Here is a 17,084-nt window from a genome sequence, read left to right as displayed (position 1 = left end):
AGATTCGTGTCAAGACTTTGCTAAATGCGTAGACTCCAACTGCCGGTTTTAAAATTAACTTTATTCGTACAAAGACGGGATATAATTATGTATTATTTCAATATCAAGATCAATTGTTAAGCTTGATATTCATTCATCATTATGCAAATCTTCGGGTTCTTAATTAAAGAGCTTGGTCCGGCTACTAAAGAGTTATTCGAGGTTTCTTACAAGAAATTCACAGTGGCAGCTCGAAGTTTGATCGCGGTTAGTCTCTTCACTCTCGCGCCTCGAAAAGCACGTAAAATCGTTGGTGCTCCGCCTGAGCTCTAAACTATTGCATTGGATCATCTTCCCATCGAATTATGGAGTATAAATTTTGTGCACTGGGGGCAAGTGAGATTAAATATATATATTTTTTGTTAACTTATTTATATATTGTAAATAAGAGCAATATTATAAGAATAATCTTAGGTAATCTTTACTAAGGTTATAGAGATTATAATGAGTTCATGTTTTAGAAATGTGGCCTGGTACTAAGAGAAGAGAACTCGTGCGTGTAAAACACACATTTTTTTACAATGACATTATTATCACCAAAAATGAGAGAATCGGGTAATAACACTAATTTTAAACTTACGCAGATAATATATATCTCATTGTGACGTGACATAAATAAAGTTTATTTCGGATCAGAATGGCCTACTTTTTAATTAACACAAAAAGTTAGTAATGCGTTAACCTTGTTCAAACATTTACTTGAAACACGTACACTGGTTACGCTCTTGTGTTACATACTGTATCTATTATATTTAAAACGTAAGCGAACTCGGGTACAGTTTTAAATAATTCAATCCTCCAATTATTATTATTTTTATTGGTATTACTTATTTTCAAATTTTATTTTAAGTAATAAATTCTTATAATAATATTCAGTATTAAATAGTTAAATTAATATCTTTAAAATAAGAAATGCGATTATGTTTTCTGTTATAATGATATCTTAGGGTTATAAACTTCTTACAAATTTCAGATCTAGTCGCACCCTAGTCAAATTAGGAGTACCTTATTATGCAATTAGGTATTTTATCCGAAATAAATCGCCATGAATTAAACATGAATTAAAAAAAAAATCGGTTATCCTTCTAAAGTATGAAGTATTATAACATTAAAATAACACTTAAGATATTATCTACGAAAGAAATGATTCAAATGAAAAAAATATATCAATATGCTAGGTCTTATCGGACACTGTTTCATTTCGATTCGTTCAACTGGATAATCTGTGCATGTGCAATTGTAATAATTGTAGCTTGAAATATCAATTCACTTGGTTTTAAGACCGATGCAACACATGAGTGCAAATATTCCTTTGATGACTAAGCGATCTTTTGTCTCTATCTATCTCCGTACGATAGAAACGTTAAAGGAGACTTTGTATTACAAAGTTTACAAGCTGTCGTATACGTCGTAGAGTACTGAAGTATACTTATTAAACTTTCTCGCGTGTGTGGCGTCGATGTTACTTACATTTGCATTTAATGTGTATTGTCATTTCCTTGACCACAGTTCAACTTCTGTCGTCGGCCAACTAGGGCGGCCGTTTCAGGAACATGAGTTCAAAAAAGGAAATTAACGAGGACCTTGCTAATGAGAGACGTAAATGCAACTTTAATATTGAAGAAGTTACGCATATCATAGATGGCGGTATAGAAAAAACTCTGCAAAGAAAGAAAATTGGTAAGCTTATATTAAATACTGAAATTTTATATTTTAAAATATTCAAAGATATAAGTGCAAATTGTGACATACTTATAGTAAAACAACTTAGTTGTATTTATGTTATAAAAAAAGTTTTGTATGTGAAATATATGTATTAAGTAATGTCACGTAATTAAATTACCGTCAAAAAGTTACTTACCGCTTAGCGAGTGATAAGTTAAATAATGCTGTGTCTTCTTCTTTCGATTGTCAAATCAATAATGGCAGAAAGAGCGAAACTAAACAGCCACTAAGAAACCTTTATAAGTAGGGCCGAAAAGATTAGTCACTTGAGTTTCTCGATTTAAATTATATGATCTTTAAGTGTTGACGAGTGAGATGCGAAATATTTGCAATTCAATCTCGATTCAAGCCTGTCTTGGTGGGTCCTTACCAACTATTTTACTGATAAAAAGTAATAAATTGTATCGCTTTGTTCAGATTTAAGGGGGGAGTTGTACCCTATCTTAGTTTAGTTGTTTATTTGTTTGCGACAAACTTTAAAATAGTTTGACGTTTATATTATTATAAAACATAAAAGGAACTGTTTATAATAATAACAATAGTAGTAATACGTAAAGATAATAATAATAGAGCACCACCACTCTCCGCCGCCGCTCTTCGAGTCTATATCTAAATAAGTTAAGCCCTTGGACTAAAAAAGGCTTGTTTCGATTTTTCTAGAAAACATAATGATCAAGTTTGTAAATTATACATAAAACCGGTTTTTTACTTAATGGAGGGATTTTTCCCAAAAAGCGATGTTCTCAAATGTCGGTAGAAAATAAAGATCAGTCAGCTTTAAATTTTTATTATAGAACTAGACTGGGTTTGAAATCGAGAGTATATTTTAATTGGTAAATGGTGTATGTGCAAGTTGGTTTTTGATAGATATATCCAGGGTAGAATTTAACCTACTAGTAGGCTATATTTATAGGCTCTGGGAAAAAGTTGTGATTTTTTTCAACAAATATTTTTTTTATTTTATTTATAATAAAAATAAGAATAAATAATGAAATATTGTTGCATTAGAGTTTGCACAAATTCTGATATTAAAAATCACTCTTAAATTATTAAATAAATTTCCCATGGATAGTGTGCACACTAAGATTTTAACAAAATTCTTTATTTGCTTTCTTTCTTACATTTTGCATTTATTTTTTTAAAACGTGCGAATAATCGATGAAATGATAAACTATAAACATAATTTAAAAACAAATTTTAAATCACTTCTTTATACTTTTTCAAATAAATTGATTGATTTAAACTTGGCGATTCATGCTTCGCTTTGTACGTTTAATTCAAATTTGGTTTCATTTAAATATATATATATATATATATATATATATATATATATATATATATATATTTAAATTAAATAATAATAAATATATATATATATTTCAGCATTTTCAGCATGTTTAGATAAATTTAAATATATATTATATATATATATATATTTAAATTTATCTAAACATGCTGAATTTTGAGCGCATGCAAAAGCTAATAATTAGCTTAGCTAGGTATGTAATCAGTCGTCGATTGTTTTTTTCGAAACAAATATTTTTTTCGGTAATAAATGTCGGTTATCGATAGTGTGGCCCTGGACCAGTGCCTAGAGTGCCCAGTGGGAAAGAGAGGCCTGGATATACTACGCAATCACAATTTACTCTATCAGACATTATCCGAATATAATGATATACCGACATATATATACCAGGCGATTTTATTCTACCATACATATGAAAATAAATGAAGTAAATAAAATCTACAAGCAACTTTATGTTTGTATTACTCTGTATATATAATTTGCTCGCGATAATGATCGTGTAGCCTCTGAGCGACATATTGACGTCATATACACACAATATATTTTAGTGTGTGTGTAGTAATGTCAAGTTAAATACATTTGTATGCACCCATATAACTTAGATTCACAGTGTATTTTTTCGTTTTAAGATTTATTTCTTAAATAATATTGTTCACTTATATAGAACTTCAGTATATATAGCATATAGTTACTTAACTAATTTAATTTACATAATTATTTTATGAATATTAATTTCCTTTGACTATGATAGTCTTTAACATTATCAGGCAGTTTATTGTACAAGAACCCTCATACATTATATTTCTATTGCTATAGATTTTTATTCGAAGCCTTTTGGTGATCTACAACATTTGGACCCAATACGTTGCGCTCTAATGCGGGCGAAACATCGCTACTCTGTATAGAAATATAATAATCTTTGAGAAATGGAAAGGACTATCAAAATTTTTTATATAAATATGTGTTTATAAATGCTATTTTATCTATCTCAATCTAGACAATGGAGAATGATATTGATTAGTAAATTGATTAATTTACTAAAATAAAGTAATGATTGTGAGATTATTTTTTGTCTTTTAAACAAATTGAATGATTTCTTCAAATGGAAAAAAATAATATAAAAAGCTGTAATTATATTATGTAAACCTCAACCTCCTTCATTGCACTAATACAGACGGAATAATCGTTATTCTATTGTGACTTTTAATAATAGAGGACGTGGCTCTGAACGGAGGTGCGTCACTGGACGACGTTCCAGAAGAATGCCTTGATATGAGGGAAAGATATGAAAATGCTCTAAGGAAATCTTGCATTTATGCTAATATACTTAGAAATGAACTCCTTGAAATTACTGGCATTGAAAATTTTGGGTAAGTTGTGTTTTATTGTGGTTTTGAACTCGTAATTTAAACTTTTATTTACCACCTTACTTTCGTCCACACGCTGGTGACGTCGCGGGTACAAACTACAACATGAGACAAACAATTCTTAATGTCTTAGTTAATCGGACAATACTTTATTTCTTAAATAATACCAGCCTGTTATGAACAATTAATATAGTCACTTTTAATGAAAGTATAAATCTTATAATTCAGTAGAGATTACAATTGTATTCTAAGTAGACAGAATTGAACTGGCGACTTTCACATCACTAAGACCTTACCGCTAGACTATTGAATATTGCATGTAATAATTATTTTATAAGTCTAATATCAGTGCAGTATAATTTTTTAACATATAAATGCAATATAAATTTAGTAAAAATATAAAAAAGTAATTAAAGCGGAGTAAATTGTGATCGTTTATGAGTGATAGAAGAGTATATAAACCTTATAAACCTCTTCGCTTTATGTTCGAGACATGCAAAATATTTTACGTATTTAATTTCGAACGAATGTGTTTGGAAATACCGATATTAATTTAAATTATTAAATGAACTTCACGACTAATGATATGTATTATTGTTACTATTTGTCTATTGTCTTGGTTTATACATCTATACGTTATTTACGTAATAATTTTCGCTAAGTAACTGACATAGACCTTGCTCACACGAAGCCTTGAGGCGGACTATCATGACTATCTTATAGAAGATATAGAGATGAGATGTTTTAGTACTTTTTATAGTTTTGACATATTCCTAACATGATCATGATGTTTTCCTGGCTCCTGGTTGATTTCGATATCTGAGACTATGGTCAACGGCGCAGGCGTATTGTAATGCACAAATGTATGTGCACTTATAATCCGTTTGAAAGACAAAGTTCGAGTCGGATAGGCAGGAAAGACTTCAGGTACTCGGGGCCAATTCTACTAACATATAATGATTCCGATACGATACGAAACGTTTTCCATTTAATTCTAATCCAACGGTGACTATATATTTATTCGGAAAGGAGCCGAATCGATTATTGAATTATTGAATGCGTTTAAAAGATTAATATAACACTATACTAATAACTTATTTGAACTTTTATATTATTAATATTTTTATATAGAAATATAATATAATATCCTGGTATATCCTGGTACATTATTTACACACGGCCATCTGATCGCAAACTAAGCAGAGAACATTTCACTCAGACTCAGGACAAACAGACATGTTCATGCACACAAATGTCAGTCCTTGGTGGTGGTGAATCGAACACACAACCTTCGGCGTAAAAGGCAAGTATCTACCAACCACGCCAACCGGCCCGTAAATAAACTGACTTGTATTTTAATATAATCACTACAATAGACATTTCAAAATACATTTTAGTCGACTTAAAACAATGGTTTTATCGCAATTAGTTTTTTTGCTATCGTCGTGGAAATAAAAATAACACAATATATACAATTTATACGATCATAGTTTTCGCCAAAATATAATTTAATTTTATAAATAGGAATAAATTGTATCGCTCTGTTCAGATTTGAGAGGGGAATTGCTCTTGATCCTAGATATAGAGCATTTGTGGTGGGATGTTTAGTCTAAGTTTACAAACGGTTTATTTGAATCTGTTAAAGAAGCCTTTAAAGGGTTTAGATAAAATATGCATTTTATTATATTTTAAAGCCGAGTTGGCCTAGTGGTTAGAACGTGTGAATCTTAACCGATGATCGTAGGTGCTAGCCCGGGCAAGCACTACTGAATTATCATGTGCTTAATTTGTGTTTATAATTCATCTCGTGCTTGACGGTGAAGGAAAACATCGTGAGGAAACCTGCATGTATCTAATATCATTAAAGTTCTGCCACGTGTGTAATCCATCAATCCGCATTGAAGCAGCATGGTGGAATAAGCTCCAAACCTTATCCCCAAAATAAGGAGCGGAGGCCTTAGCTCAGCAGTGTTACATTCACAGGCTGTTACTTATATTTTAATTAAATTATATTTTGACAAAATAATGTACAATAGTGTCACGTCTATCCTAAGATAAAATTAGCTTATTTTATATCCTATTCGCCACCCGTTTCGACATTTTACGACTTTGTTTTCGCTTTCGGCTTCGCCTGAGTGCTTGGGTGTGTGGTCAGGTGTTAGCTAGTCCTCTTCTGTACCCCTGAGAGACGGTCTATGTAAAATAGCGTGTTTTATGATAATGAAACACGACAAGCATAATAAATAAATAAACTCATTCTATAATATTAGTAAAGATTTGAAAAATGTGTGCAAGCAATGATTAAACACTACTGTACCTAATCAATTGCGAATTATTTATCTTCGAGTTCAATTGAAATTGATATACATTTTTATTGTAGGACGCCCGTCATACGACGTACGGGAGATGCATTTTTCAAGGACATTTCACCATTCATGTTACACCTTGGGATGTTCGTGCCTACAATAATGGGGCAGTGTACTGCTGAGCAGCAAGCAATTTGGCTTCCGAAAGCTTTAGACATGCAGATCATTGGCGCTTACGCACAGGTATTTACAACTAAATATAAACAACTTAGGAATCCTGCTATTCTTGGACTTGCCTCAAATAGCCAGAATACCTCTAAATTCGTAACCTGAATTCCATTGCATTGTTTCTCACCTGTTTTAAAAATTCAAATTGTTTAGTTGTTAGAACATTATAATTAGAACGATACCAGCTTGCAGTGAAAGCTTAGACTATTCGGAATCTGGATCATGTGCGTGTGCGTTCGCATAGCGTTCTGATATTATGATCTTCAATTTGAGATCCGGAACTCATAACGCTCGTCGGTGGCATTCTGTTCATACGTTTTTATAGTGATATAATAAATCAATTATAAACATGGTTTATTCTAAGGCTCTTATGGATAAATAGATGTAACTGACTGGTTTATTATTTTTTACTTTTTACCAATAGTACCTAACTATAGGTATAATAAAAAGAGGGAAAATGAGCCACTTGATAGTAATTGATAACTAAATAGACATTGGCGCCGCCAGAAATATTAACCTTTCCTATCATCGTCAATGTGTTATAAACCTTGGGGACTAAGATGTTATGTCCCTCATGTCATATCAATCGGAATACAAAATGGTTGTTTGGCGATAGAACATGTGGTGAGTAGGTGATACCTACCCAGATGGGTTTGCAAAAAGCTCTACCACAAAGTAAAGTAGGTACTGAGCGTATTTTTAGTTTTTTTAAACTATTATTTTAACTAACGAACAGTCACATACCTAAATCATTTAGAGGTCAATGTACTTGAATTGTATTAACGGGGTTCAGAACAGGTTGCATATAAATGAAGGAGCCGTATACAGTGTATGATGTAGACGATTATAATGCCATTTACATATTAGTATAAGCAAGCAAAGGTTTTGTTATTAAAGGAATATATAGATGAAAATAAAATCAAATCGTAATAGTTAGTAGGTCTTTTCAAAATGTTATTTTTAAAATTTAATAAAAATTTTCAAATATAATATAATGAAATAAAATATAATGAATATTAGAATAAGCAATAAACGTTTATATCCTTATATCTTTACTGAGCTTTATTCTTCGATAGTTGTGCCATACACACATGCTTGTATTTTCAAATTGCGCATTTGCAAAATCCTAATTATGTGCTCTATTTTTGTTACCAGTGACAGCAAAAAAACTACTGACGATAAAAACCGTATTTTAAGTCGACTGAACTGATTCTTATACAAACACATATTGTAGCGATTACCATAAAAATAAATGAACTAGTTTTTAATAAAAAAAAGGTAGTTTTTAAGTTATTTAAGTATAACTAAAAAAAACTAATATAGTCGTAAGATCTCATTTGTTACTAAGAGATTTTATTATAGAAATAGATAGGTATTGGATATATTAAAGCCTTAAATAAATACAAATAAAAATTCAAAATAGTTACTGTACAAATCGTGACCGCTTGCAATGGTGGCAAAAATGCTAGCAGCATTTCACTTTAAATCGCAATTACGATTCTCTGGGCGAAAGATGAACCAGCCCTTCTGTTATCAGTAGATGCAATAAAACGGGGTGTAATATTTTTGATGAAACTTTTTACACTATTATTCCAAAGAATTATTATTACTATTATTCTATTAATATGATACCACTACTAGTACTAAGAGTGAGTAATGTAACATGATATATATACATATACATATATCATGTTACATTACTCACTCACATTATGATCCGTAATCCGTAACAGCCTGTGAATGTCCCACTGCTGGGCTAAAGGCCTCCTCTCCTCTTTTGAGGAGAAGGTTTGGAGCTTATTCCACCACGCTGCTCCAATGCGGGTTGGTAGAATTCACATGTGGCAGAATTTCAGTGAAATTAGACACATGCAGGTTTCCTCACGATGTTTACCTTCACCGTAAAGCACGAGATGAATTATAATCACAAATTAAGCAGATGAAAATTCAGTGGTGCTTGCCCGGGTTTGAACCCACGATCATCGGTTAAGATTCACGCGTTCTTACCACTGGGCCATCTCGGCTTTTTCACATTATGATATATATACATAATACATAGTTGTGATACATTGTCCAACAGCCGTAATACAGCTCTTAGTCTTGGTATTTATTGTTTTGCTACTTCTGATAAAATATATTTGAAAGGCTTAGGCTAAATTTAGGCTTAGTTTTTATATAAATTAAGTTTGAAATATTTTTTAATATGCAGACGGAGCTCGGTCATGGGACGTTTATCCGAGGACTCGAAACAACAGCTACGTATGATCCTAAAACTGAAGAATTTATTCTACACAGCCCTACAATTACGTCGTACAAGTGGTGGGCTGGAGGGCGTAAGTTTGGCAACATTTAACAACAGTTTTATAAAAGACTTGGAAAGAGAATTTTGTGTTGGTGTGGCCTATATATAGTCAAGACCATATCACGAATTATTTCACCTACGACGCTATGAATTATTTTTTCATAAAGAATTTATTTAGCATATTTTATTTTTAGTTGGAAGGACTGCTAATCATTGTATAGTAGTGTCTCAATTGTATACTCAGGGCAAATGCCACGGCGTCCATCCATTCATTGTTCAGATCAGAGATTTGGATACACACATGCCTCTCCCTGGCATAAAAGTAGGTGAGATTGGACCAAGAATGGGTTTTAATACCGCAGATAATGGTTTCTTAGGATTCAATCATTTTCGGATTCCAAGAATGAATATGATGATGAAGAATGCACAAGTGCTAGAGGTAAATTACTTTTATGGTTTACTTCTAATATATTTGAAAACTGGTCAGAGTAAGTTCCGCGAATCATCTCATATAATTTAACAATACTTAAGTATTAATAATATTAAGTAATAATAAATAAGATGATTCGCGATTTATATCACTTTGCTTCTTTAGCAGATGTTTTTACTTAACCCTAATACTGCCAATAATCTGGTTATTCAACATAATTCTGCAATAAATTCCTTTTTTTTTAAATAAAATGAGTGTTTTCTATCTTGGATTCTATTTCGTTTGGTAGCTGACACTCATACGATTTAAAAAGGCTATAAAAATAGTCCTTCTTTAAATTTAAGAGGTGGGCAGATTGTCAAATGGGTCACATGATTGTAAGTCATCACTGCCCATAGACATTAACACTGTACGAAATCCCTTATATGGCCACATGGCCACCAACGTTGGGGACTAAGATGTTATTCCTTACGCCTTAAGTTGTTACACTGACAATCAACCTTCAAACCGTAACACGAAAATTCCAAGTATTGCTGCTTGGTGGTAGAGTTTGTGATAAGGGGGTGGTAGTAAGTGGTTGTGATGGTAGTGCTTAGCTAGACGGGCTTGCACAAAGCCCTACCACCAAGTATTACCATACTTTCGTTATATTATGAAAGATTTTAATTCTAGGACGGTACATATGTGAAGGTTGCGAGACATGGGAAATTGACTTATGGCACTATGGTGTTTGTTAGAGTCACACTAGTGAATGAAGCATCATTTCAACTCGCTAAGGCTGTGACAATCGCAGTACGATATTCTGCTGTGAGAAGACAGTCTGAGTTAAGGCCAGGGTATGTATGGCATATACATACAGCATTATGTAGGCATTCTAGTGAATTAAAGCATTTTTGGAAATAATAATCGGACATATATATATATAGACTATTATTATAACAATACTTTATGCACTGCATTTATTTACTGATTTCTAAAAATGAATAAACTTTAAACAGCGTTTTATAAATATGCACATATCAAATAGTATGCTATGCTATACTTTTAATCCATTTTTAATATATAACATATTTGATATGAAATCAGTATTGATCTAAGTTTTTTTAAATTAACTTCTTTGTACCTATTTACTGTTTGAATTGTGAAATATGACGTAACGATCTTTATTTTGAATAATATGTATTAAAAAATACTTTACTTTAGCAGTAACATGAAAGCAAATGTTTATGATAAGTTACTACAAATGGAAGTCTAATTTTTGCTGTTTTTCCATACTTCCAGATCCCCAGAGCCTCAAATAATTGACTATCCAACGCAACAGCATAAACTGTTTATTTGCATAGCAACAGCGCATGCCTTCCAGCTCACTGCGAATTGGCTCTGGAATACCTTTACCGTCGTCCAAGCTGAAATGAGAAAAGGAAATATTGATACTTTACCAGAGGTAAGGTGTCATTTTCATTGTCAGATACAAATGTTTTTATTTTTATGAAACTGATTCATTATCATCAAATTTTCCTCAGTTTTCAATGCATGTATTAAGTAAACTGTCATTTTAGACATTTTTTAATGGCATTGTTACTCTAATCAGAAAAATACCAAATTATGTTCATATTTTGCGTATTTATTAGATAGTGATTTTTTTTTTCTTAATAACGTTTCAGCTTCACGCACTATCGAGTTGCCTCAAAGCCGTCAGCACGTCGGACGCGGCGGCGTGCATCGAACAGTGTCGGTTCGCGTGCGGCGGGCACGGATACATGCTGTCCTCCAACCTGCCCTACTTGTACTCCTTTGTAGCTGCCACCAGGACATACGAGGGCGACTACACTGTGCTTTTGCTGCAGACCGCTAGGTGTGAATTGTTCTTTTGTATTTAATCATTTCATATCATCACATCCCTAGATTTCATGATTAAGATTTTCAAATTAAGGCTGTAGATGATAAACTAAAGTGCTTGTATAATATTAATATATCAATTTAATTACAGGTTTTTGGTAAAAGCTTGGGAGCAAGCTGAAACTGGAAAAACTGTGACCCCAACGGTTGTCTATTTGAATCGCTATTTCAATACAAATGGGAAGGTGGCCTGGAATAATACTCCCGAGGGAATTATTAAATCATTCCAAGCCATTGCTGCCGGGTCAGTACAAAATAGTCCTGTAATACTACGTAGATATATATATATAGTTTAATTAGTTGTTTTGTTATTATAAAATCTATTATTTTAATTCTTACCGTCTGCCTAGACGGAAAAAATGCTATTTTACAGAATATTACGAACTCGTATTATTTTAATTATATTATTTTATTTATCCTTAAAAAGCGATTTATTTTCTAGAAAAATCTCCTTATGTGTTAAAAGTATACGACAAAGGATAAAAACTGGAATGGATTATGAGGACGCTTGGCTAATGACGACTGTCCAACTCGTTAGTGCAGCTGAGGTAAATATTTCATAACGGTCTTCTACTATAAAAGGACTATTTGAAAGATTTTCGGGTTTGATGGCAATCCAAAATTAAATAAATAATTATAAACCCTAACAGTTATATGACAGCTAGCTGGAAAAACTATATTATTATTTTAGAAATAGTGTAAATAAATACATATAACTCTTAAAAGCAGTTACATAAGTCTTCGATACTAATAATTTATTTACATAAGTCAAAGTAACTAAAATATAATTATAAAACAAGTCAACGTTAACTGCAATATCTTAAACCATTGTTGGATCATTAAAATTATAAACTGATTGTCAATTAACAATTCTACTGGAGACTCAAAGTCCAAATTTTATTTTTGATAAAAAATATGTGCGATTATATTTATCATCTAATGTGATTAAAGTCGATAATTTCGTTTATCGGTCAATTCATTGTCAAACATTAAATAAAAATAATGCTATCGATATCAATAATCTTCGAAGAGCAAAAACTTGAATATGAACGACAACTATTTATTAAAATTGACGATCGATTCATTATAATATGTATAGGCATAGGCTATTTAGCTTATTTATGTTGCAAAAAGACGCAAGAATACGTACTTATGTAATTTTTTATTTTGCCTGCGAAGTAGTCCGCCATGATGACAAAAGAATGATACCATGACTTTAATTGTTTTCGTTTTTTTAATTTCACCACAAATATTGAATTTTTTTTTTAAATAAAATGTGACGTTCCTTTTTTTCCCGTGATTTTTCTTCTTGTCTTCTTTTCGTCTTTCTTTCTTTTGTCTGTATGGCCTACAGTTTTTATGTAATACTTATTCTTTTTGCGATATTGCGAGAGTATAAATTTTAAACAGAGTATATTCATATTTTTTTGAAATCTATAATCTAATAGACACTATTTCTCTATGAGTACTGATATTAATTACATTATTTTTATTCTGTCTACTTCATATTTTAAACTAACAGCAAGTGTGTTCGACCCTTATTAATGGTATTATTTTATTTTAGGCACACTGTCGTTCAGTTATTTTAGATACATACTGGAATGAAATGCAGAGACTAACAAAATCTTCAAGTGAAAACGTAAAGATGGTGTTGCATCAGCTGACCATGTTGTACTTAATATACTGGGCTTTAGACAAAACCGGTGATCTACTACGGGTAATATACTTTCATAGAGGTGTTATTTTTAAGCAAAAATACAATATTTTATTTTTTATGGCAATAGTTAAATGTAAATTATTTTAGGTAATTTAATCAATAACTAATTGTTCCGAGTAGTTTTACCCACTGTTTTTTTTGAATATTTTTATAAATTCTATTACAATATTAAATAATAATAATTAAATTAAATTAGAATGCTAAACTTACGTGTACTTTATTTTTAGTATTCGTCAATATCTGAAAGTGACATTGATTTACTCCAAAAGCAATACGAAGAATTATTGGTGAAAATCAGGCCTAACGCTGTGGGACTTGTAGATGCGTTCGATTTAAGAGATGAGGTTGGTGCTATGAGCTTTATCATATGGGCTTTTCACTGAATTCAGCTTAGTTTTATACAATGATGACAGCTAGTGAGAAATCAGTTCAACTAATCACCGTCTTAATAACGTTTATGGGGAAGCCCGTTATTGTTTAACTATATGATAATTATTATTGCGTGTGCTGGCACGTTGCTCACTTAACAGACTTGTATTCTTTGCTAAATATACGAAAAACCTTAGAATTAAGTGCAGGACTACTTGCTATTCACAGGATAATTTTACGTCTATCCTTATTTATAACTTGGTGTTATTTTACTACGATTGAAAGATGTTATCAGGCAGAATAGTTCTAGGCAGAGATATAATATCTAGATCGTATGATAACTGGGTTGAGAGCGCATTAACCATACAATGGAGATGAATATCTTAGAAAGAAAAATAAATACATTACGAGTAATAAGTCATATAAAAAGGAAATAGTTTTATTTTCTTACTGTACACCCATCATTTTATTTTGTACAAGAATTAAAATATTGCGAAACTTACGTGTTTTTTGACCCCTTTTTTTCATTGTATATTCTTAGTGACTGTATAACTGGCAAATCACAGTGTTCTGTCTAAATTAGCAGTATCATGTAACAGAAATCATGTTCGTAACAAATTGTTGACTGTTTTAGATATTGTTATCTACTCTCGGCTCTTACGACGGTCGTGTTTATGAGAGGCTCATGGAGGAGGTCCAGAAGAATCCTCTGAACAAAGAACCCGTTGATCCAAGCTTCCACAAGTATTTAAAACCCTTTATGAAATCTAAAATATGAATTTCGGAATTGTTGAACTAAAGGATCTTAGCAGTTGAGATGGTCAAAAAACGAATGAAGAAGTTATAAGCAGTTAAATTTCTTCTGGGGTCTAAAAATATAAATATATTGTAGATAGGGATACTTATTTTTATGAATTTCTTGATGAATACCTAGTCTTAATAATCTAAGTACAGATTAAGGAATTCTCATATACTTAATATATTATTTAATCTAAATATAATATGTATACCGTATTTTATACCTTCGGTTTTCTTTAGATAGTTGGGGATTGTGTGAATAAAGACTGATAAAATTTGTTATTTGTTGTTTTAATGGACGATTTATCAAACGGTTATAATTTATGAATTGGTATCATCAACGATTGTTTCAATTAAAATGCTTATTAATATTCTTTTATTAGCTTGTATGTATCTATACTAAGTCTAATAAATCTTAATTATCACCTACATGTCTGAATAACTTGTAATTTAAGACAAGAATTAGGAACCGATGACTTTACATGTAATTTAATATATATATTTTTTATTTTACTTTTAATTGTCACCAACGTGTTTTATACCAAGACAACGCCTTCGTCGTCTCCGCTGAGCGGAGGGCCGTTTCCTAGGGAACTGGAGCCCGCTTCGCCATCTCCTTCCTTTTCCAACTTGTTTTTCACGTAGACGGTCGCGTTAAGCCGCAGGAGCCCTCTAATTTTCCTGACGCTTCAACGCCTCGAGCGCACTCGGAGCGACAGTTTTAAGGAACAAATATATCTTTCAAGTATGGGTGACATCATGCAAAGATTTTACAAAAAAATCCCTAGATTATTTGTAAATATAATGAATAATCCAGTTTTTATCTCATATCCTGTGGAATTCCGTAATCCGTCCGTAACAGCCTGTGAATGTCCCACTGCTGGGCTAAAGGCCTCCTCTCCTCTATTTGAGGAGAAGGTTTTGAAGCTTATTCCACCACGCTGCTCCAATGCGGGTTGGTGGAATACACATGTGGCAGAATTTCAGTGAAATTAGACACATGCAGGTTTCCTCACGATGTTTTCCTTCACCGTAAAGCACGAGATGAATTATTATCGCAAATTAAGCACATGAAAATTCAGTGGTGCTTGCCCGGGTTTGAACTCACGATCATCGGTTAGGATTCCCGCGTTCTTACCACTGGGTCATCTCGGCTGTGGAACTACGAGTATAAATAAAAAAGGAAAGAATACGGGCTGTTTCGTGACTTCTTTATTGAAATTAATTGTGATCGACCAAACACTACCCTTGAAAATATAATGTAGTTGTTATATGGACATACAATATTATATTGTTAACTTTAAATTCGATTTATCAATGCAAAATCAAATAAAATATTAGAAATTTGCTTTATACCTCTTCTTCAATATAAACTTACATACATATCTTATGCAATATATAAAATATATTTGTCATGATAGCTAGTTCTGTAAGAATTACACTCTTATAATTAAATATAATTTGCTAGATTCGTTAACGTAAAGTAAAATGAAGTTTCTGTGCTAGCTCATTATTTTTTGCCATATGTTTGTTGTGGTTTGTGCAAGCTCGTCCAACCACACACTCATCAGATATTTTACCGCTAAACAGCAGTACTTGGTATTGTTGCGTTTCGGTTTAAAGGGTGAGTGAGCAAGTGTAATTAAAGGCACATAAAATCTTAGTTTCTAAGGTTGGTGGATTATTGGCGATGTAAGCAATGGTTAACATTTCTTATAATGTCAATGTTGATGACCACTTACCAGGTGGCTCATATGCTCGTCCGCCTATGTATTTATAAAAAATATAAAAATGTTTGTATTGCTATGTACGCGTAGATTGCGTGCATAACAATACTTGTAATACTGGTTTGTGCGTTTGGCGAAATTATACAATTGCAAAAGAAATATGTGGTTTCTTTATAAACTGCTGTTTAATATCGATATTTTTATATCGTGAAACCGTCAAGGTTTCCTAATTTTTATGCTAATGACGATAAAGCCCTTATCATACTGACCTATTATTATTCAAAGTATCTATTACCGCCATGTCGTGACGACATCGGCATGACACTCTCGTATTCCCTTATCCTCTCTGCCGTACCTGTCCCTTATGTGTGTTTGGCGCGTTAACTTTACTTCGTTGGTCTGGTTATTAAATGAATTTATAATTAAATAAAACCAATAAATAAACCTGGAGCAAAATAAGTAAAAGCATGTTTAATTATAAACTAATTTTATCTCTCTAATTGTCAAAAACCATTCAATCCCATGTTATATATATTGAACCATGTTTTCTTAATACGTATTATCATTTCAAAAGACATCTCAAGTCATCAAGTTATAACTTATCTACTAACATTATTCTCATATAGACTTATAAACTACTAAATCTATATCCACTATTACTACTAAAATATAAATATAAATACTAATTATATAAATGCGCAAGTGTGTCTGTCTTTGTATCACGGCTAAGCTACTGTATCGATTTTGATGGTATGAGGCAAGCTTGAATTCCAAGTAAGGATATAGACTACTTTTTATATTCCTAACGCCTGTCTACCTGCAACAAGTGCGCGAAAACTAGTAATAATATACTTTAGCATTAACGCACCTT

At 32.0% G+C, this 17,084-nt stretch overlaps 1 protein-coding gene across 1 annotated transcript; it reads left to right on the top strand.

Annotated features, from left to right (window-relative positions):
• Positions 1-178: 178 nt before the first annotated feature.
• On the top strand, positions 179-14,766 carry LOC126768859 (probable peroxisomal acyl-coenzyme A oxidase 1). Its single transcript, XM_050487220.1, has 14 exons — positions 179-375; positions 1,549-1,719; positions 4,284-4,440; positions 6,818-6,986; positions 9,181-9,304; positions 9,468-9,712; positions 10,376-10,539; positions 10,985-11,147; positions 11,368-11,558; positions 11,694-11,846; positions 12,045-12,150; positions 13,167-13,319; positions 13,547-13,663; positions 14,323-14,766. The coding sequence occupies exons 2-14, from the start codon at positions 1,593-1,595 to the stop codon at positions 14,464-14,466; spliced, it is 2,013 nt and encodes a 670-aa protein (XP_050343177.1). The 5' UTR covers positions 179-375; positions 1,549-1,592; the 3' UTR covers positions 14,467-14,766.
• The last annotated feature ends 2,318 nt before the right edge of the window (positions 14,767-17,084 follow it).

The sequence above is a fragment of the Nymphalis io genome, chromosome 1, assembly GCF_905147045.1.
Source record: "Nymphalis io chromosome 1, ilAglIoxx1.1, whole genome shotgun sequence".
Classification (NCBI taxonomy): domain Eukaryota; kingdom Metazoa; phylum Arthropoda; class Insecta; order Lepidoptera; family Nymphalidae; genus Nymphalis; species Nymphalis io.
Note: the sequence above shows the minus strand (reverse complement) of the source record. Positions and strands in the feature narration are given on the sequence as shown.

Excerpts from the sequence above, each read along its gene's own strand:
- LOC126768859 (XM_050487220.1), top strand. The coding sequence starts at position 1,593 with ATGAGTTCAAAAAAGGAAATTAACGAGGACCTTGCTAATGAGAGACGT. Across the intron at positions 6,987-9,180 it reads TCATTGGCGCTTACGCACAG|ACGGAGCTCGGTCATGGGAC; the intron begins GTATTTACAACT and ends TTTAATATGCAG. Across the intron at positions 11,847-12,044 it reads TTCCAAGCCATTGCTGCCGG|AAAAATCTCCTTATGTGTTA; the intron begins GTCAGTACAAAA and ends TTTATTTTCTAG.